Source organism: Nothobranchius furzeri, chromosome 10 (genome assembly GCF_043380555.1).
Source record: "Nothobranchius furzeri strain GRZ-AD chromosome 10, NfurGRZ-RIMD1, whole genome shotgun sequence".
Taxonomy (NCBI): Eukaryota; Metazoa; Chordata; class Actinopteri; order Cyprinodontiformes; family Nothobranchiidae; genus Nothobranchius; species Nothobranchius furzeri.
The window spans coordinates 44707453-44730124 of record NC_091750.1 but is presented as its reverse complement, the minus strand read 5'-3'; the positions used below and the strand labels follow the sequence as shown (position 1 = coordinate 44730124).

The 22672-nt window shown below is 46.2% G+C and overlaps 1 protein-coding gene across 2 annotated transcripts in view; it reads left to right on the top strand.

Annotated features, from left to right (window-relative positions):
- The window catches only part of LOC107386362 (rho GTPase-activating protein 42), a 48415-nt gene extending 25970 nt beyond the window's left edge, over positions 1 to 22445 (top strand). For both annotated transcript variants that reach the window (XM_015960701.3, XM_070555682.1), the window contains 17 exons: positions 11520 to 11649; positions 11735 to 11835; positions 11919 to 12031; positions 12132 to 12210; positions 12303 to 12342; positions 12420 to 12482; positions 12569 to 12643; positions 12726 to 12810; positions 14265 to 14323; positions 14441 to 14546; positions 14750 to 14909; positions 14984 to 15131; positions 16824 to 17498; positions 17588 to 17744; positions 19109 to 19180; positions 19271 to 19350; positions 22193 to 22445. In XM_015960701.3, the coding sequence (XP_015816187.1) occupies positions 11520 to 11649; positions 11735 to 11835; positions 11919 to 12031; positions 12132 to 12210; positions 12303 to 12342; positions 12420 to 12482; positions 12569 to 12643; positions 12726 to 12810; positions 14265 to 14323; positions 14441 to 14546; positions 14750 to 14909; positions 14984 to 15131; positions 16824 to 17498; positions 17588 to 17744; positions 19109 to 19180; positions 19271 to 19350; positions 22193 to 22281 (2232 nt within the window). In that variant the 3' untranslated portion in view covers positions 22282 to 22445. The remainder of the gene's footprint in view (positions 1 to 11519; positions 11650 to 11734; positions 11836 to 11918; positions 12032 to 12131; positions 12211 to 12302; positions 12343 to 12419; positions 12483 to 12568; positions 12644 to 12725; positions 12811 to 14264; positions 14324 to 14440; positions 14547 to 14749; positions 14910 to 14983; positions 15132 to 16823; positions 17499 to 17587; positions 17745 to 19108; positions 19181 to 19270; positions 19351 to 22192) is intronic.
- Positions 22446 to 22672: the final 227 nt, after the last annotated feature.

The following is a 22672-nucleotide window of genomic DNA, read 5'->3' as shown; positions in this document are numbered from 1 at the left end:
ATCTGGGGTTACAATACGTAACCAACAATCTCGTTTTGGAGTGCGCGTGCTCGTGGGGTGCATGTGGGCTGATTGAGTAAAAAATGATCCAATGAACCAGTGAAAAATCATTAGAAAGCCATCATGTACACTTTTTCAAGTGGAAAAGTGAGAATTTCAGGTGATGACTCCTTTAAGAGGACCGGTACGACCACTTCTAATTTTTTCTGGTCATTTATTAGTCAAAATTTCCGAGAGTTCTGATTATATACAGTCAGGTCCATAAATATTGAGACATCGACACAATACTAACATTTTTGGCTCTATACACCACCACAATGGATATCAAATGAAACGAACAAGATGTGCTTAAGCTGCAGACTGTCAGCTTTTATTTGAGGGTATTTGCATCCAAATCAGGTGAACGGTGTAGGAATTACAACAGTTTGCATATGTGCCTCCCACTTTTTAAGGGACCAAAGTAATGGGGCAAATGGCTTCTCAGCTGTTCCATGGCCAGGTATGGGCCAGGTATGTGTTATTCCCTCATTATCCCAATTACAATGAGCAGATAAAAGGTCCAGAGTTCATTTCAAGTGTGCTATTTGCATTTGGAATCTGTTGCTGTCAACTGTCAAGATGAGATCCAAAGAGCTGTCACTATCAGTGAAGCAAGCCATCATTAGGCTGAAAAGACAAAAGAAACCTATCAGGGAGATAGCAAAAACATTAGGCGTGGCCAAAACAGCAGTTTGGAACATTCTCAAAGAAGGAACACACCAGTGAGCTCAGCAACACCAAATGACTTGGAAGACCACAGAAAACAACTGTGGTGGATGACCAAAGAATCCTTTCCCTGGTGAAGAAAACACCCTTCACAACAGTTGGCCAGATCAAGAACACTTTCCAGGAGGTAGGTGTATCTGTGTCAAAGTCAACAATTAAGAGAAGACTCCACCAGTGTGAATACAGAGGGTTCACCACAAGATGTAAACCATTGGTGAGCCCCAAAAACAGGAAGGCCAGATTAGAGTTTGCCAAACAAGATCTAAAAAAGCCTTCACAGTTCTGGAACAACATCCTATGGACAGATGAGACCAAGATCAACTTGTACCAGAGTGATGGGAATAGAAGAGCATGGAGACGGAAAGGAACTGCTCATGATCCTAAGCATACCACCTTTGGGGCAGCAGTAGCACAGGTGGTAGAGCGGGTTGCCTCATGATCGGAGGGTCATGGATTCGATTCCAGCTCCCGCCAGGGGTATCCTGCTGTTGTGTCCTTGGGCAAGACACTTCACCCAACTTGCCTGTGTTAGTGGTGGTCAGAGGGGCCGACGGCGCCAAATGGCAGCCTCGCCTCTGTCAGACCTCCCCAGGGCGGCTGTGGCTACAAGTAACTTACTATCACTAGCAGTGTGTGAATGTGAGAGAGTGTGAAAAAGCGTCTTTGGGTATCTAGAAAAGCGCTATATAAGTTCAATGCATTATTATTATTATTACCTCATTAGTGAAGCATGGTGCTGGAAGTGTCATGGTGTGGGCATGTATGGCTGCCAGTGGAACTGGTTCTCTTGTATTTATTGATGATGTGACTGCTGACAAAAGCAGCATGATGAATTCTGAAGTGTTTCGGGCAATATTATCTGCTCATATTCAGGCAAGTGCCTCAGAACTCATTGGACGGCGCTTCACAGTGCAGATGGACAATGACCCAAAGCATACTGCAAAAGCAACCAAAGAGTTTTGCAAGTGAAAGAAGTGGACTGTTTTGCAATGGCCAAGTCAATCACCTGACCAGAATCTGATTGAGCATGCATTTCACTTGCTGAAGACAAAACTGAAGGGAAAATTTAGCCTATTGTGGGTGCATTTGAATTGCCTCTAAAAGCACCACAGTGGACTGTTGGTCAACTATTTAAGTTAAAAGTACCAGTATCACTCATGTAAATGTTGACAACAGGAAGCTGCAGTGACATATTAAAAATATTGAGAATGTCTTGAAACAGTATTAAAATGAACTTCAATATTCTTTTCTGTAACCTGTAATGTTTTAAAGTATTAAACAAAAAATATAATTGAGAAAATAATGGAGAAATGGATCAAACTTAATACTTTTATTTTCAACAATTTAGTTTGAACATGGTTGAACATATATACACAAAATCATGAAGGGAAACATACAAAATAAGAGATAAATCTGACAAAGAAAAATAAAATGCATATTTGGTGCAGGATTAACCTGAGTGTCCTGTTCCAAGACTGTTTCAACAACTTTGAAGCAGGAAGTCCCTAACAGGGCTGCTGGATCTGCTGAACAGATGAATGTCATGGATGGAGTGCTGGAGCTGAGACCCGTGGCTGCTCTTTTCTGGTTGACAAGTGAAGCATCCTACTGGGTGGTCTGCAGAAAGAGCTTCAAGATGTGTCTTGACTGTCCACTGCATCGTCCATCGGTTTGCAGGGCTGGCTGCCGACGGCTGCTACATGGCCAAGACTGAAACATAAATAGACAAATAGAAGATAATAAATACAAAATCTACATACTATTGGTGAAATGTTAGACTATTTAAAAAAATGTAAATTCATTCATTTGTTACCTGTTAACAGTAGTCATGATCCAGTGGAACCTCCTCCAGGGCAGACACCTCACAGCTCAGCTAATCCCACCAGCGTGCACCGCTGACGTCCTCCAAACCAGCCTCCCTCTCATCATCTCCACCATCCTTGTCAGGCTCATCCTCTGCCACCACAAAGTCGCCAGCACTGAGGCAGATGTTGTGGAGGATGGTGCAAGCGGTAACAACCTATGATACATAAATTAATTAATTGAAATCTTTCAAAGAAATGAGAAAAGCCACATTTCGTACACTTACGTGAGGCACAAAAGTGTGGTGGACCTCCAGCGCTTGCAGGAAGATGGCTCTGAATCTGGTTTTCATCATTCCAAAAGCACGCTCTATCACAGAGTGTGATTTTGGAATGATGGCTGTTAAAGCTCTGGGCAGCCACACCTTGATTCCCACGTTTGTAGGGAGTGATGAGTGGGAGTGGGCTTTGCAGGAATGGGTACCCACCATCTGCAAGGATGAAGTGCCCTGGAGGAGGGTAGACTGACTGCCTGTACAGCGGGCTGTGGCGGAGCACCCTGGAGTCATGCACCGACCCCGGCCAGCCCATTTACGTGTCAATGAAGCGGCCCTGATGGTCACACACAGCCTGCAGGATGATAGAGGGGAACAGTTTCCTGTTCCTGTAGCAGTGACCATCAGGGCCGCTTGGAGGCTTGATCCTGATGTGGCAGCCGTCGATGGCACCTACAGCTTTAAAAAAAGCTCTATGCCGTGCCAGCCCTGCAAACCCCTGGGACACCACCTCCAGGTCTTCAGGGGTTTGGCCACAACCTCCTCCGTGACTCTGTGGACGATGCGGTAGACAGTCGAACGAGGTATCCCGAACGCTCTGGAGACCACCTTGTAAGATGCTCTGCTTGCCAACCAGAAAATAAACACCAGGGTCTCAATTGTGGCACCCCAACCATGACGCCGATCTTGGGTCAGCAGATTCAGCAGCACTGAAAGGGACTCCCTGCTCAAACAAAAGTCTGGCCTTGGATCTTGCTGGTTGAAGAAACAGTCCAGGACTGGGACACTCAGGTTAATCCTGCAGTATCTGGGTCTAGTCTGGTTAAAGAGAAATACAGAAAAAATAAAGTTTTATTTCAAAGCTGTAATTTCAAGTTTTTATAAAACATAACATTATTCTCAATGTAAATGTGATTTTTTATGCTATTCTTTCAAATTTCTAAAAACGTAACTTTTGAAGAACGTATTCAATGAAGGCCAAAAGATCAATTTTCTGTAATTAAGTTTTGTAAGTCATATAACAACTGCTGCACCCCGCTTGGCTATCCGGTACCTGTCTGCTGCCTCCGGAGACCCACAGACCAGCCACGCCCTGTAGGCCTCCTTCTTCAGCCTGACGGCTCCCCGAACCTCTGGTGTCCACCAGCGGGTACGGGGGTTGCCACCACGACTGGCACCGGCCACCTTACGACCACAGCTAGCAACAGCCGCCTCGACAATCGCAGAGTGGAACAAGGCCCACTCGGACTCAATGTCCCCCACTGCTCTCGGGACGTGGTCAAAGCTCTGCCGGAGGTGGGAGTTGAAGACCGTCTTGACAGGTTCTTCTGCCAGGCGTTCCCAGCAGACCCTCACTATGCGTTTGGGTCTGCCAGGTCTACGCGGCATGTTCCCTTGCCATCTGATCCAACTCACCACCAGGTGGTGATCAGTTGACAGCTCCGCCCCTCTCTTCACTCGGGTGTCCAAAACATACGGTCGCAGGTCAGATGATACGACTACAAAATCTATCATCGACCTGTGACCTAGGCTGCCCTGGTACCAAGTGTACCGGTGGGCATCCTTATGTTCGAACATGGTGTTCGTTATGGCCAAACTGCGGCTTGCACAGAAGTCCAATAACAAAACACCGCTCGAGTTCTGATCAGGTGGGCCGTTCCTCCCAATCACACCCCTCCAGGTCAAGCTGTCATTGCCCACGTGAGCATTGAAGTCCCCCAGCAGGACAATGGAGTCCCCTGATGGAGCACTATCTAGCACTCGTCCCAGGGACTCCAAAAAGGGTGGGTACTCTGAACTGATATTTGGCCCATAAGCACAAACAACAGTCAGGACCCGTTCCCCGACCCGAAGGCGCAAGGAAGCTACCCTCTTGTCCCCCGGGGTAAACCCCAACACACAGGCAGAGAGTCTCGGGGCTAACAAAAAGCCAACCCCAGCCCTCCGCCTCTCACCCGGAGCAACTCCAGCAAAGTAGAGTGTCCAACCCCTCTCCAGGTCTCGGGTTCCAGAGCCAATGCAATGTGTCGAGGTGAGTCCGACTATATCTAGCCGGTACCGCTCAACCTCTGCCACAAGCTCCGGCTCCTTCCCCGCCAGCGAGGTGACGTTCCATGTCCCAAAAACTAGTTTCCTTGTCCGGGGATTGGACCGCCAAGGCTCCCGCCTTGGTCTGCCACCCGATTCACATTGCACCGGACCCTTCATGTTCCTCCTGCGGGTGGTGGGTCCACAGTTGGACGAGCCCATGTATCCGGTTCGGGCTGGGCCCGGCCGGGCCCCATGGGCGAAAGCCCGGCCACCAGGCGCTCGCTCACGGGCCCCAACCCCAGGCCTGGCTCCAGGGTGGGACCCCGGTAACCCTCCGGGCCGGGTACTCCGACTCTTCGTTTTCACCGCCATGAAAGATCCTTCGAACCGTTCTTTGTCTCACCCTTCACCTAAGACCAATTTGTCATGGGAGACCCTACCAGGGGCACTAAGTGCCCCAGACAACATAGCTCCTAGGATCATTAGGGCACTCAAACTCCTCCACCACGATAAGGTGACGGTTCAAGGAGGTGCAGCAGTGGCAGTTGCCGAGGCAAAATCTCGGGCGTGGGAGGAGTTTGGTGAGGCCATGGAGAAAGACTATCGATCGGCTCCAAAGAGGTTCTGGCAAACTGTCCGGCGCCTCAGGAGAGGAAGGCAGCAACTCGCTCACACTGTTTACAGTGGGGATGGGGAGCTGCTGACGTCAACTGAGGCTATAGTCGGACGGTGGAAGGAATACTTTGAGGAGCTCCTCAATCCCACCAATGCGCATTCCGAGGAGGAACCAGAGCTGGGAGGCCTGGGGATGGACTGTCCGATCTCAGGGGCAGAAGTTGCTGAGGTAGTCAAACAACTACACAGCGGCGGAGCCCCGGGGGCGGATGAGGTTCGTCCTGGGTATCTCAAGGCTATGGATGTTGTAGGGCTGTCATGGTTGACACGTCTCTACAACATTGCGTGGTCATCGGGGGCAGTTCCTAGGGTGTGGCAGACCGGGGTGGTGGTCCCCATCTTTAAGAAGGGTGACCTGAGGGTGTGTTCCAACTATAGGGGGATCACACTCCTCAGCCTCCCTGGAAAGGTCTACTCCAAGGTACTGGAGAGGAGGGTCCGATCGATAGTTGAATCTCAGATAGAGGAGGAGCAATGTGGTTTTCGTCCTGGCCGTGGAACTGTGGACCAGCTCTATACCCTTGCAAGGGTGATGGAGGGGGCATGGGAGTTTGCCCAACCAATCCACATGTGCTTTGTGGATTTGGAGAAGGCTTATGACCGTGTCCCCAGGGGCACCCTGTGGGGGACGCTCCAGGAGTATGGGGTGGGTGGCTTTCTGTTAAGGGCCATTCAGTCCCTTTACCAGAGGAGCGTGAGTTTGGTCCGCATAGCCGGTAGTAAGTCGGACCTGTTCCCAGTGAGGGTTGGACTCCGCCAGGGCTGCCCTTTGTCACCGGTTCTGTTCATCACTTTTATGGACAGAATTTCTAGACGCAGCCGTGGTGTGGAGTGTGTCGAGTTTGGTGGCAGGAGAATCTCGTCTCTGCTTTTTGCGGATGATGTGGTCCTCCTAGCTTCATCCAGCTCTGACCTTCAGCTCTTGCTGGGTAGGTTCGCGGCCGAATGTGAAGCGGCTGGGATGAGGATCAGCACCTCCAAATCTGAGACCATGGTTCTCGACCGGAAAAGGGTGGCTTGCCACCTCCGGGTCGGGGGAGAGGTCCTACCTCAAGTGGAGGAGTTTAAGTATCTCGGGGTCTTGTTCACGAGTGAGGGTAGGAGGGATCGGGAGATCGACAGGCGGATTGGTTCGGCGTCTGCAGTGATGCGGACGCTGAGCCGATCTGTCGTGGGGAAGAGGGAGCTGAGCCAGAAAGCCAGGCTCTCGATTTACCGGTCGATCTACGTCCCAATCCTCACCTATGGTCATGAGCTTTGGGTAATGACCGAAAGAACGAGATCGCGGATACAAGCGGCCGAAATGAGTTTCCTCCGTAGGGTGGCCGGGCTCAGCCTTAGAGATAGGGTGAGGAGCTCGGACATTCGGGAGGGACTCGGAGTAGAACCGCTGCTCCTCCGGATCGAAAGGAGCCAGTTGAGGTGGTTTGGGCATCTGGTCAGGATGCCTCCTGGACGCCTCCCTGGGGAGGTGTTTCGGGCATGTCCTGCCGGCAGAAGGCCCCCGGGTCGACCCAGGACACGTTGGAGAAGTTATATCTCCAATCTGGTCCGGGAACGCCTTGGGGTCCTGCCGGAGGAGCTGGTGGACAAGGCCGGGGAGAGGACGGCCTGGAGCTCCCTAGTTGGGATGCTGCCCCCGCGACCCGGACCCGGATAAGCGGAGGAAGACGAGACGAGACGAGACGAGACGAGAAGTCATATAACAAGTTCTTATTTTTGTCCACTAGATGTCCTTCTACAGGTAATTGATGGTTCCATGTAATGTGCTCTTTCTGCTAACAGTTATTTGTTATTTAATGATATCCATATTTTTAATTATTATTTTTTAATTTAAGCCACTTTCACATTTTTTTTTCTTCTTACTTGAGTAACTCTTTTGGTGGGGAGCTTTTTTAGTTGAGTAAGTGTAAAAGATTTGAAGTTGTAGTTTATATTTGAGTATAGGTTTTGAATTTAATATGGAGTCTGTTTACAACCTGTAAAAAGTTGCTAAAACTATCCATTAAACTAGCTATAGCCGATAGGTAAAGCCTACTTAATAGAAATTACTTTACCTGTTCATTGTTGCGTCTCAGCCTGAGCAATAGAAAAGGCCTTTGCGGGCGATAAATGCCTTCTAGCTCCTCCAGAACCAAGGAAATTATTAAAAAGCTCAACAAAACTTCCAGCTCCATCATTTGAAGTTCCTTCTCCCTTCTGCTCAGCGGTTCCATGGTTGCTAGGCGACGGAACGACAGAGAGGCGGGAATTCCTGAAGGCTAGGCCTGTCCAAATTCACAGCCGTTAACATCCGGTCTACTTGGCCGACGGAGGACCCAGCCCACGTCGGGCGAGTAGGCTGGGTCCTTCGAAGGATGCAGACCCTGAATTGAGACACAGCCATTGTGCTGTATGGATGGTTTTGCTGGGATGACAAGTAGTTCAGTTTTAGAGAGGTTGAGTTGGAGATGGTGGGATTTAATCCATTTTGATATGTCAGAGAGACAGTTTGATATTCGTGCAGAGACAGTGTGGTCGTCAGTGGAAATGACAGATAGAGCTGGGTGTCGTCTGCATAGCAGTGGTAGGAGAAGCCATGTGATCGAATGATCTCACCCAGTGAGGTGGTGTATATGGCAAAGAGAAGAGGTCCTAGTACAGAGCCCTGGGGGACTCCTCTGGCAAGATGGTGCACGGTAGAGGATTGTCCAAGCCAAGATGCACTGAATGTTTATGTTTATGTATTTAGCAGGCGCTTTTGTCCAAAGCGACTTACAAGTGATAATCGGCATATTGCCCTTGAAGCTAACAACAACAACAACAACATTGACATCAGTCATGGAGAGTAGGGAACAAGGAGTGGACAGTAGAGAGGGGGGACGGGTGCAGGCAAGGTGCTAGTTAAAAAGATGCTCGACCTGTGAGGTATGATTCAAACCAGGCGTGTGCTTTCTCTGTGATGCCCATGCCCGAGAGTGTGGACAAAAGGAAGCCATGGTTGACAGTGTCAAATGCAGCCGATAAGTCGAGGAGGATAAGCACTGAGGATTTGCCTGTCGATCTAGCTTCTTTTAAGGATTCAGTCACTGCTAACAGAGCAGTTTCAGTGGAGTGGCCCTTTTTGAACCCAGATTGGTAAGGGTCAAGCAGAAAGTTTTGTGACAGGTATTCTGTGATCTGCTTGAAAGCCACCCTTTCAATGATTTTGGACAGAAAAGGGAGGAGAGAGATAGGTTGGTAGTTCTCCACATGATTTGGAGGGAGAGATGGTTTTTTTTAGCAGCGGTTTCACCTGAGCATGCTTGAGAGAGGTGGGAAATGTACCGGATGTCAGTGATGCGTTGATCACATGTGACTGCTGCGGCTACTGTAGGAGCAATAGCTTGGAGCAGCTTAGTCGGAATGGGGTCCAGTGAGCATGTAGTAGGGCGGCTGCACGTGAGAAGCTTGGACACACAGTTCTCAGTGAGAGGGGAAAAAGAGGAAAATGAAGCAGTAGGGCTTGAGATGGTTGGACTAGAAGGGGTTTGTGGTAGCGAATGTTCAGGAGTGGCCAGTTGAGTAAACTGTTTGCTTATAGCTGCCACTTTGTCAGTGAAAAATGAGGCAAAGGTGTCAGCTGATAGATTGTTGATAGGAGGTGGAGATGGAGGGTTGAGCAGAGTTTTGAATGTTGAAAATAGTTTCTGAGAGTCAGTAGAGCTGAGAATTTGGTCAGTGTAGAAAGCTTTCTTTGCATCGGTGATGCTGGCAGAGATTGAGGACAGTAATTCATGAAATTTCAATTGATCACCAGGATCTTTTGTTTTGTGCCATTTCCAGTCCGCAGCTCTAAGATTGGTGCGTAGAGACCGGAGGGTATCATTTAGCCAAGGGTGCGACTGAGAGGATCTAGCAGGTCTAGTGGCTAAAGGGCACAAGTTGTTAAGACGAGCAGAGTGACTCGGTGGCTTCATTCACTTCATAAGCAGAGAATGTGCTGGGAGATGGAAGAGTGGAGGCAGCAAGAGAGGAGAAGTGGTTGGGTGCCAGATTGTGGAGGTTGCGGCGGAATGAGACCACTGGGAGGAAGCAGTGGACCTCCCTTGTAGTCAAGCTGAAATGGATGAAGTAATGATCCGAAAGATGCAGCGGTGTGACAGAGATTGTGTCTATGGCACAGTTTCTGGTGAAAATGAGGTTGAGTGCTTTTCCAGCTTTGTGAGTTGGAGGACTTTGTACTAGTTTAAAATCAAATGATGACATTAGTGAGAGGAAGCCTGATGAGCTGGGATTGTCCAGGTGAATATTCATGTCTCCAAGGACCATTGTGGTACAGTCGTGCTCAGGAATGGAGGAGAGCAGGGTGTCGAGTTCATCAAGAAAGTCTCTGAGTTGACCTGGTTGTCGATATATGACAACCAAAAAGAATTCAGTACAGTTACCTGGATGGCATGGTATTCAAATGAGTTGTATTTAGTGATGGATAGCAACTGGCTGTAAATCCATTTGTTAGAAATTAATCCGTTCTTTCATAATCCGTTATTGAATTGTTATCGGCAGAAGCTTTTCCGGTTGGCACCTCACTTTTTTCACAGCAGCGGCTCAAAACTATCTCCTAACACATGGATTTTCTGCTTCCTGGTCATGTGACGTGTGATGTACGAGGATGAAGTTCAGCTTTAGAGCTGTGATGTTTGTTGTCACGGTGCGGGGACTCGTTCCCACGCCCACACAGTAAAACAATGCAAATGACTACTTTAGTCGTCAATGGCAGTGAATGAGTTAAGAACAGAGCTCATTCTCCTCAGAGCACAAGTTATTGAAGTGCTTTTCTTATCCAGTATCCATCGTTTGTGTTAGAGGTGTCGTTCCCTCTCATCTGCATGGCTGCATGGTGGCGCAGTGGTTAGCACTGTTGCCTCGCAGCACGAAGGTCGCAGGTTCAAAACTCGCCTTTCTGCGTGGAGTTGCGTGTTCTCCCCATGCATGCGTGGGTTTTCTCCGGGTACTCCGGTTTCCCCCACAGATCACAACATGCCCTATAGGTTAAAAAATAATTGTAAGTCGCTTTGGGTAAAAGCGTCTGCTAAGCACATAAACATAAACATCTGCCTCGTTGCAGGGTTGGGCCCCTCCCCCCTCCCAAGCCTGGACTGGGGACCCGCTGCTAACCCCTTCCCTATTTCGGGGCAACTTGCTCTTTAATTTTAGCCAATCTAAGTTTAGTTTATTTTGAACAAATTAATAAAAGAGAAAATAAAATACAGTAAGATGGTACATCCCACACCACCGCTACATCATTTGTCATATGCATCCGTAGTACTGTATACTAACATACGTACTCTTGTGTCTGTAACAATACCATATCTGTCATCACCATTCAATACATGTGCAATATTTGCAACAATTGTTATATACCGTATGTGCAACAACCATCAAACTCACAATTCAACACTTTTCAATTCTAAGTTGCTTATTTAAATCCTTTTTGTGTGATATCTTTTGTGTACTACTTCTATTTTACTTTACTGTACTTGTGCCGTTGCAATACCACAATTTTCCCACTGAGGGACTAATAAAGGTATTCTTATGTAAAGTTTGAAAGGCAGCAGGATGCGCCCCTTCATACACAATGACAATAACTCACATCTTATATTAGCCTTTCAACAAAGCAAAACCACAAACATTATATAAGCATTCATGTACTCGAAGGTTATTTTAAGTAAAACACAACTGAAAGTAGTGCAGCGTATAAATCTAAATCCTCTAAAGTAGAAAATCAACAAAATAACAATCTGAACAGAAACACTATTTAGCTTCCTGTGGAAAATAAAAAATCTGTCAAACTATTCAGTTTCTTATCAAATTTCCTTGAGATTACATCCAGGCTGACAAGTTGGGTTTATTATCCTCCGACATCATCATCTACTGGATGCATCATAATCATCTGACTCGTACGGAAGGACCTTTGTAATGTTTTTTTTTTCTGATGCATGTTTCTGAAAAGGCTCGTAACAACTTTGAGAGCACCCGAGCTGAGGTGGAGAGGCTGATGAAGAGGATCCGCTCTGCTGAGGATGATTTCAAAGCCCCCAGCTGCTTTACCATGGAGGGATTTCTGTACATCCAAGAGAAACGTACGGTACTCCAAAATCTCTCACAGAGGCCACTGAAGTCAGGCAGCATGGACTGACACAGAGTGACTTTTTTGATATCCGTTAGGTCCGTTGGGAAGTGTTTGGACCAGATACTACTGTACGTATGAGAAGAGTTCAAAGATGTTCACCATGGGCAACACGGAGGTCAGACCAGCCAGCAGACAGGTGAGCTGGTACCAGTAAGAACAGAAAACAGAAGATGAGGCGCCTTCCTGAGACGGGCTTGTGCGAACACATCTCTATTTCAGCCGAACGGGGTGGTGAACGGCACGCCTGAGATGTTCAAGCTGCGCTCGTGTGTCAGAAGGAAAACAGACTCCATCGACAAACGCTTCTGCTTCGACATCGAGGTGGTGGAGAGGTGAGACGCGTGACTCTGTCATGCATGATTGTTTTTAGGACTGAACGAATTTGCACAAGGTGCCTTGTTTCAGCTCAAGGAAATCTATTTTTACTTGCAGACATGGCGTCATCACCCTGCAGGCCCTGTCAGAGGCCAACAGACGGCTGTGGATGGAAGCGATGGATGGAAAGGAACCTGTAAAGATACATCTACCACTAAAATGAACTTCTATGAGAAACAATTAACTGGAAACGTGTGTTTTAGTGACACTGGTTCTGTCTTTGTTCAGATTTACACCCTTCCTTCTCTGCTCAGTAAAAAAGAAGAGAGTAAGTATGACATCAAGCTTTGTGTGTCTATAGTTATGTCCTCTCGTTTCAGAGTGACTTTTTTTATTGTTTTACAGCATTTCTTAATGAGGCAGGCTTCAACTTTGTGAAGAAGTGCGTTGAGCTGGTTGAAACAAGAGGTATTTCTCACACTCTGAATGTTTAAACAGAAACTGGGATATTTTCAGCTCCTGATGGTGACGTTTGTGTGTGAACTCTCCTGCAGGCCTCACCACCCTGGGGCTCTACAGGACTGGAGGAGTGAACTCTAAAGTGCAGCGACTGATGACGAGCGTATTTGGTATGCTGCGTTGCTGTCATGCCAAGGTGTGGTAATACAAATAAAATCTTCAGCACATATGTTTAAAGTCCATGTCTCCCAGCATCGACAGCTTCCTCTGACATGCAGCTGGATGCAGAAAGCTGGGACAACAAGACCATAACCAGCGGCCTGAAAGATTATTTCAGGTAATGAAAGCCGACTGCCTGTTTCAAATCAAATGTTTGAGAAATTATTGGATTATTATTCTGCTGTGGGCGTGGCCTTAAGCAATAATAACATGGTTTAACGTAGTGGTGTTTTGATAGATCGGACACTGATCATTACTGGCTGATTTCCACTGAAGATATGTGACCGGAATGTTCTGATCAATGCCCTTCAGGACCAAACATACAAGCCCATCACCTGCAGCTCACACTTTGCAGCCTGCAGGGACTCTGTGCATCTCCCTCCGTCCTTCACGCTGCAAAGGCGCGCGGCAGCCAATAGGAAGCCTAAGTCTCCTCCCTGTCTGGTCGGCTCACGGGTCCCCGGAAGAACGAAAAAATGAATGAAAGTCAACGGGGCTAAAAGAGCTATTGTCTAATCCGCCTTGCCTTACGCCCTGGATCACAGATATGTTGTACTGCAATTTAAATGAAAAGTAATGATGGGTGTTTCAACCACGCCAGTCATGTACTTTGAGATTTTTTTAGCTTATAAAAGCTTGTAATTAGCATGACTACACACCAGAAATTGGTGCGTCGCGTATGTGACGTCACCGCAGAATCTCCTCTCCTCTAGCGTAGCTGCTACTTACCACATGGTCAGATTTATGGTGGTTCTTTCCTCCTGTGGGAAGTTTGCTGAACTTACAGCCCTTTTCCCAAAGTTTTCTCTGTGTCTGGTTCGATGACGTCACTTTCGTGAAGCGCATTTGTAGTCCTGGACTTATTTTCACATAAAGCCTAAAATAGCGTTTCCCCCTATTCGAAAATAAGCGCTTTCGTGGTATGAAAATGTGTCTTTAAAAATCACGGACATCATATGTGAAATTCATGGCACAAAACAAGCGCAATTAGAAAATAGCGTTTTTAGCCCCGTTGACTTGCATTCGTTATTTTGTTCTTCTGGGGACCCGTGCTACGGAAGTAGATGGGCGTGGCTTCGGCTCACTATCATAAACAAACATGTTAATGGTTGGAGGCATGGGATGCCGATAGGCAGGGCAGGCACTTGCTTGACCAAAGGATCAACAAACTTGTAGCCATTGACAGCACTGCTGGTCATCTCGGGGCCTGATGCACCCCCACCCCTCTCAGAACGGCAATCTTTCACACTAAACCTACAATAACTTGTGTCTTTAAAATTCACGGACAACTTATGTGAAATCCATGGCACATATCAAACAGGATCAGAGAATAACTTTCATCCCTCCATAGACTCCCATTCATTTTTTTGGCAGTAGGGGACAAAAGGTCCTGAAGTAGATGGGCGTGGCTTAGGCTCCCTCTAGCATTTATTATTTAAATTGTTAAAAGGGATAAAAATATCAGTCAGAAAAGATGTGAAAAAAAAACTAAATTTCAACATTACTGTTTAAAACCGTGGTATTCCTCTAAACCAGTAACTGACCTATTCCTGTCCTGCAATCTGCATGCAGGTGTTTGGCAGAACCGCTACTGACCTACAGGCTGCATAAAGAATTCATCAGAGCTGCAAGTAAGACCTCAACACATCTGTTCTAACACAGAAATGACAGCCATCACATTTCTGAGGCAGCTTTCAACTTGAAAGGGTTTCTGGGGTTACGAGAAACACCTTCCGTTGTTTTCACAGAGTACGATGATCAGAAGCACAGAGTCAGAGCCATTCATGCTCTGGTACACAGACTACCAGACAGGAACAGAGCAATGCTGGACGTTTTAGCCAAGCACCTCCTCAGGTAGGTTCATAATGACAGCATGGAGCTTCCTAACCTGCAGCTTTTAGTGTGTTCCTTTAGAAAGAGTTTATGATCAAGTATCCTGGTGCATGTCAATCTGTGTGTGTGTGTGCGTGCGTGCGTGTGTGTGTGTGTGTGTGTGTGTGTGTGTGTGTGTGTGTGTGTGTGTGTGTGTGTGTGTGTGTGTGTGTGTGTTTGTGTAGGGTATCCTCTCACAGTAACCAGAACTTGATGACCGTGTCCAACCTGGGAATGATCTTTGGTCCCACGTTAATGAGGTCACAGGAAGAGACAGTGGCTGCCATGATGAACATCAAGTTTCAGAACATCGTGGTGGAGATAATCATTGAAAACCATGATAAGGTGTGGTTTTAGGCACACACACCATTTCACACACATGAAGTCACTCTCACCACTAACACACGTCTTCCTGTCAGATCTTCGGAGAGGTGCCGGACCTGTCAGTGCCGTTGCCTCCAGCTCCGTCCTCTCGGTCGACTCCTCGGAGGGGCAAGGTCATCTGTTTGTCTGGAAAGAGGAAACCTCGTTTGTACCCCCCCGCTCTCTGCCTGGCTGATAACGACAGTGAGCCTTTGATTCATCATCGGCAGCGCATTTATTCCATATGTGCTTATTTTTAAATGTTACTTTTCACCATCATAACTGTGATCGTTAGTGCAACTGCATGAGAATTTGTAAATGTTATGGATTTTATCAGTATGTTTACCAATAACCCATTTCCTGATCGAAGAGAAAAGGAGAGACACATTAAGCAGACAAGTCAACCAGTTATAACTGTGGCATACGCATGAGGCAAAATGCCCCGAACATCTGGTCACAGACTTTATTTCAACAAAAAGATAAGAAATGGGAGGGAGAGAGATTGTGTGTGTGTGTGTGTGGGGGGGGGGGGTGTCAAGAATGTGTGTGTGAGTGGCTTGTGTGGGTGTGTCTGAATAAGTGAGCATGCAAAGAGGCATGGAGTAATACAGATTACATTCACTTGATTAAATCAATGATCAAGAAATAATAGACATAAAATTTCCATAACAGTAAAAAAAATCTAATAAAAAGTCAAAATGGAGGTGCAGGGCACCCGGCGTTTCTGAAGCTCCAGATCGTTATGCAGTTAAAGCTACAACAGCAAATTTGGACAACAAATTAGCTTCAAACATTTTTTCCTTCCTCTCAACAGAGTTCTGTAGTTCTAGCCATTGTGGAGATAAAGAAAATAGTCTAAAAACCTCCGTCAGTAACACGTTTTCAACTGAAAGCAGTCATTGGACCATCCAGTTGTCGGCCTCAATGAACCGCCGCGCTTCCCTGGGTCCTCCACTCATCACACACTCACGTATTTATCAACAGAACACCGCCGGTGTGAGGGGTTCTCCGCTCAATAACATCAGAGAAGGAGAAACAGCCGGCTGCTACCGCTTCAATTCTAGTACAAATCATCAGAGTCTCAGAAAGAAAAACACCATTTGAAGTCACGGCAACAAAAGGCGTTTAGACCTAGAAAACGGCGACTGGTGTTTAGCGCTATCTGGTTTCCTCTGGTAATGCGGGTTCCAGGTTCCAGTAGGGACGATACCCGAGGGGAGGGATGAGTTCCTTGATTGAGTTTACATTCAAAACCTAGCTTGTTTTGAATCGCTGAATCAACATGACCAATGAGGACGAGGGTTTTACAAAGGTTTCAGGTTTTAATTGGAAAGAGACCACAGCCTGTCAGCGACGTGACGACGGTTAATGAGCTAAAGTCTGGGAGCTCTCCGGCTCTTCTCCCATCAACAGACATTCCAGGAAGTGAAAACAGGAAGTGGGCCCAAAGATACTGGTGGTCACGTTCTCTAGGATGAACTTTAATTTTAAAACACTGAAACAAAAACTGGATTAATATTCCTCTTCCATTTCTTCTTGTTTTTTAACCGTTTTCTCGCCTCATTCTGAACACTTTTGAGGGTTCTCTCTGAAATTACGGAGCAGTGCTGCAGCTAAATGAAACTTAGTAGTTTTCACGTATTTTACTGAAACTAAGGTCTAATCATGAAGGTGATAAATGACAGAAAGGCCCAGTGAGGTTAAAACAAAAGCAGTGAAATTAATGAACAGCACAGTTTTTTCCTCGAGGCGGTTTTTTATCTTAAGGATTTTCTTTTTGCATTTAAACACTTTGGAAACATCTTTTCCTGCATGTGTCTCTGTCATTTCTTCCTTGTATTATTATTTTTGTGTGCCTGTGATGTTTATCTTGAAATAAACTGTCCTTCCCCTCAGGTGACACGTTCAGTAGCAGCTCCAGCACTCCGATCGGCAGCCAGGAGTCCTTGTCTTCACACTCCTCTGAGAAGAACGTGTTGTCTCAGACCTCTCCTCCGTCATCTCCTGCTGCTGAGACCGGCTTACCCACCACGATGCCGTTGTCTCCTCCTCCAGAGTCCTTCTGCTCACCTCCCAATGGGGAAGACCAGAGGCAGCCTGACAGCTCCCTCTCCACCCAGCTCACGCCTTCCTCTTCGTGGATCTCTGCTCCGCTCTCTGCAGCCGAGCAGGCTTCCTCTCTGTCCTCTTCCACATCCTCTTTACTCTCTGCAGTGGAGAGGTCCTTCAACAGAAACTCAACTGTCTCCTTGTCCTCTGTAAAAGAACCAAGATGTCCTTCTAGAGAGTCGGCGTCCATGGCCTCCACCCAGACCTCCTCTCTGAAACAGGACAGATCTGTTCAGAAAGCTGCTTCTGTCACCTCTCTGAAGAGCGCTCATTCAGACAACCCAAGAGATTCGCCGTGCGCTACCGTCATCAGAAACAGAGGGACCGACTCCACCTCTCCTCAACAACACAGCACTGCATACCGAACTGCCTCCTCGTCCTCGTCCTCTTCCTCCTCATCATCATTGTTTCCCTTCCAGCTTTCTGCATCTTCCTCCCTCACCTCTCTGCACATCTCTGAGGGTAAAAAAGGAAATTCTTGGGTTAAAATGGTCCTTTATTTTAGTAATGCATGTGACTTATTCTGGTCCCTTGTGTGTTTTTTTTTAAAGATTACAAAAGCTGTCATGGATCAGTGCAGAGCCTCATGTCGCTGGACCAACAGGAAGGAACACACACGCGCAAAACACACACTCGCTGTGGTTCTGATCTGAATCCAAAACCCTCCTCAGCTACAGCCAGCAACGGTTACTCCAGACCCGTCTCACTGTGAGTGTAGTTCCTAGTAAACATGCGCTCTTTTCATCCTGAAGATTTTTATGTTTTTCAAGTGTGTGTCTGGGTTATAAATTGTGTATAGCTTAGGTATTTGTGGATGACTACTTGCACAGTCTCAGTTTGAAGAAATTGATTTTTCCTAAAAAAAAAATATATATATCTGAAAAAATAAAATATTAAGGATAGAAATGAAAATCATTTCTGACACGTTTTCATGCAGAAGAGTTTCCTCTTTTCTGTTCGGCCTCCTTTAAAAGCAGCTCACCTGTTCAGACTGGCTTTGGTGTGACTTCCTGTTGGTTTGCTGCTTGTTGCTGCTCGTGTTTCTACCATTTTTCATGACATCGGTGGGAACGAGCCCCTGTTCCTCGCTGCCGTCTCTTCATGCTGATTTTTCTACCAATTCTGTTTTCCTTCACATTTTTCCCATTTTTTATTGCAATATATTTAAAAAAAAAAAGTATAAACATTTTTTTGTTCTTGCGAAGCGCCTCGTGATTTTAATCTCTAGAGGCGCTATCCATCCATTTTCATCCGCTTATCCGACTCACGGGGACAGCAGCCTAAGTCGAGCGGCCCAGACTTCCCTCTCCCCAGCTACTTGAGCCAGCTCTTCCGGGGGAATCCCAAGGCGTTCCCTGGCCAGGTGAGAGACACAGTCCCTCCAACGTGTCCTGGGTCTCCCTTTAGGTCTCCTTCCGGTTGGACGTGCCCAGAAAACCTCACCAGGGAGGCATCCTAACCAAATGCCCGAGCCACCTCAACTGGCTCCTCTCGATGTGGAGGAGCAGCGAGTCTACACTGAGCCCCTCCCGGTTGACCGAACTCATTTCAGCCGCTTGTATCCGCAATCTCGTTCTTTCGGTCACTACCCAAAGCTCATGACTACAGGTGAGGGTAGGAACGTAGATCGACCGGTAAATCGAGAGCTTCGCCTTCTGACTCAGCTCTCTCTTCACTACGACAGACCGGTACAACACCCTTTAGAGGCGCTATATAAAAATAATTTGTTCTGTTGCTAAATGTATAGACTGATGTTCAGTCGTGTTTAGTTCTTAGTTCTGTCGGCCATGAGCTCTGTTTCTCTGAACAGAAGCTGTTTAGGACAATAGTTCATAATTTTTACGCAAAAACTCTTCAAAATGGTAGAAAAATCCACATGAATTTAAAGTAAAGGATCTCAGAAGGAGGTTAAAGGAGATGTAAGAGGAAGATCTGAATCCAAGAGTAATGTACATGTGTGATAAATCCTGAATGTGTTTCAAAAACAACTTACACAGTGCTTTTCTGTTAAAAACAATGAAAAGTGTCTGACTTCTACACTTAAGATAGTATTTTGTTTATGTGTGATGCAGGTTATCAGCCAGACGTCCACAGCGTGAGAGCTCAGTGTTCTCCTCTGCTCTAGACATCTGTCCTTCTGGAAGGTTTGTTCACTTTAAATATTTTCTATGCACCACCTGTGAGAAAGGATGTTGTTTTATTTCTTTAGCCATTAACGTTGCCACACCTTACAGGGACGCCAAAGCGCTGTATTCCTGCGAAGCAGAACACAGCCATGAACTGAGCTTTCCACAGGGGGCGCTGTTCTGCAACGGTAGGGTTTCATTTCATAATTTGGTTTCCTGGCTGGTTTAGTAACAGTTGGGTTTAGGAAAGGTTGCTCTACATTCTAAATGAGCTCCAGTCTCAGCAGGACAACAGCGAGTTTAGATAGAGTTCAACCTTTTATGATCAGGTTAGAATCACAGAAAGAAAACTAGAAAAGATGCTTAGGATAAGGAGGTCTCACTGGATTTCCAAGCATACTTTTTTTAAATCAAAAACATTTTCAGGCCTGGTTCACACTACACGATAAAAAACTGAGGGTGTTTTTCTGCTCACCATCAGACTCCTTAAACCCAAACCAGGTCTGTATAACTGTCTCTTCACCCGCTCCAGCTGCAGCCCCCTGCAATGAATCTGCGCGTTTACAGTAGTACAGACTAGAACATGTTCGCCGAAAGATTTGTGCAACAATCAGATTTTTATTTTACTCCCACAAAATGCAAATTCTCACTCAGAAATTACAGAAATCGGGGACAGTTTGCCATCAAATTTAAAAGCCGTTATTTAAGCCGCCATGTTTGAAATCTGGCTATTGACAGCTTGCTGGCTAATAATGCTATGAGTAAACAGACACGGCAGAGTGTAAAGCCTAGTTCATGCTTCTGCACCGGTGTGGAGACTCGCAACGCCATCATCCATCCTTGCAAATGCTCTCCAGCAGGCTCGCAAGGATGGACAGAGTCGAGCCCACTTTTCTAAACATCCGTCCAACGAGAGACGGAGACACAAAGCAGCTTGGAGAATACCTCAAAAACTCTAAAAATATGAACGTTTTATTCACCCGTGACTGGAGGAGTGAAAATATACGCAGCAAGTGTTTTATTCGTGGACAGAAATGCACCATCTTGAATGCGATACATGACAGGATACCACAGAACATACACTGCACCCTCTTGTCCTGGCAGGGAATTGCTTTGCAACACCCCCCAGGAGACGGAGAAGTCAGGCCCGAGACCAAAATGTCTCTGTCCATGCGTGTGCGTCTCTGCCTTGTGGAGCTGATGCAGAAGCATGAACTAGGCTTTAGCTTTCATGCTCGCTTGTTATTGAAAATCTGACCAAGGTCATCTGGCCCCCATTCATCAGACCTGCTAACTTGCTGCTTTTCCAGAATAAGTGATGTTGTTGAAACCTAATATGGCATTCACATGAATCATATAGATTCGAAGAGCTTTACTTACAGCGGGGAAAAGAAGTATTGGACACATCATCATATTTATCAGCAAGGGTGTTTCTAAGTGAGCTATTGACACAAAATGTCCACCACACGTCAAAATCTGCTCAAGTATTTGTTCCATGCAAAGACATCTAACATTTAAGTCCATAAACTGAGTTATGTGTAATAAAGTGAAAAGACACAAGGAGAAAGTATTAAACACATGAAGATACCAAAGTGCAAAACGGCCCAGATAGAAAGCCAGGAGATCGCCTGAAATCTGTCGGTATTTAGAGAGAAACCCGCCCCCTATCAGATGGATATCAGCTGCTTTAAACCTGATTGATGGCCTATAAAGGCTTCTCGTTACCCAGGAGACACACAGGAAAGACTTCATGGTTGGTCGAAGCATCGAGCTCTCCTAAGATCTTCGTAATCTTATCGTTGAAAAGCATTCTGATGGGAATGGTTATTGGAACGTTTCCAGAATGCTGAATGTTCTGTGAGCACCGTGGGGGGTGTTATCCAGAAATGGAAAGAGCATCGGTTCACCATAAACCGGCCACGATCAGGTGCTCCACATAAGATTCCTTTCTGAGGAGTTCAAAGGAAAATCAGGAGAGTTCTCCGAGAGACGAGGACCACTCGGGCAGAACTTCAGGAAGACCTTAAATCAGCGGGTTCTGTTGTTTCAAAGAAAACTATAAGCAATGCACTGAACCACCTTGGCCTCCATGCACACAGCGAGCGGAGGCTCGACTACATTTTGTGAAACAACATTTGGAGAAGAATGTGGATTACTGGGAAACCATAGTAGGGTCAGATGAGACCAAAATAAAACTTTTAGGCTGTCATTCTACACTCCATGTTTGGAGAAGAAATGGCACTGGCCACCACCCAAAGAACACCATACCAACAGTTAGGTTTGGGGTGGAAGCATCATGGTGTGGGGCTGCCTTTCAGCTAGGGGGACTGGCAGACTTCATATTATTGAAGGCAGGATGAATGGAGAAATGTACCGGGACATTCTGGATAAAAACCTGCTGCCATCTACCAGAAGGCTGAAAATGAAAAGAGGGTGGACATTTCAGCAAGACGATGATCCCAAACACAAGGTTGGTTTCAAAGAAAGAAAATCAAGTTGCTTGAATCAGTCACCTGACCTAACCCCCATAGAACATATATATGGAGATCAAAGTTCATAACAGAAGCCCAAGGAACCTTCAAGATTCAAAGCGTTTGTGGAAGAATGGACCAGAATCACTCCTGAGCACCGCAGACGACTGGTCTCTTCATGCAAGAGGCGTCTAGAAGCTGTCATCACCAACAAAGTCCTTTCCACGGACTAATAAATAAAGTGTGTTAAATACCTATTCCCTGTGTCATTTCACTTTATTTATTAGGACTCAGCTTGTTTACGTAAATGTTCTGATTTCTTTGTATTAATTCAATATTTGGCTGGATGGAAACATCTGGTGGAAATGTGTCAGTAGCCTCTCTGATAAAAATGCTGATGTGTCAAACATGTATTCTCCCTGCTGTGTTTATTTATTTGGGGGGGGGGGGGGGGGGGTCTCTCTCAACGTGATCGGGTCTTATCCTGCCGTGTGAACCGGGCCTTTGGTTTAAGGCTGCTGCTTCATTTCACTGATATATTTTTACTGTGTGGTTGCAGTGTGTCCCTCCGTAGAACCGGGTTGGCTCCAGGCTACATACAAGGGCAAGACGGGTCTCATACCTGAAAACTACGTCACATTTATCTGAGAAACCTGATTACCAACGTTCCGAGTTGGCAGATAAAGCTGAGGCTCTTTTAGACTACTGTGGTGGAACATGAATTATCTGTCTTTTATCACGCTGTGTGTAATTATGTGTTCTTAAAAAGCATCCATTCTGTCTCACTTAGCATATCCGTTCTTTTTATGTGTTTGTGTCCAATAGTACCATGTATTTAGTAAACGTGTAAAAGGTACATAGAAGCAGTATTTTTATTAATCTTAATAATTAATTTTGTGTCTGTGTTCACACCTCCTGGAATAAATGAATTGTTTATTCTTTACTTCTCTGCCAGATTTATTGCTGTCTGAATATAAAGTACATAAGAAAAATGAGTGTTTTTGCAAAGGTTACTATTTTGTATGTAAATCTAAGAACT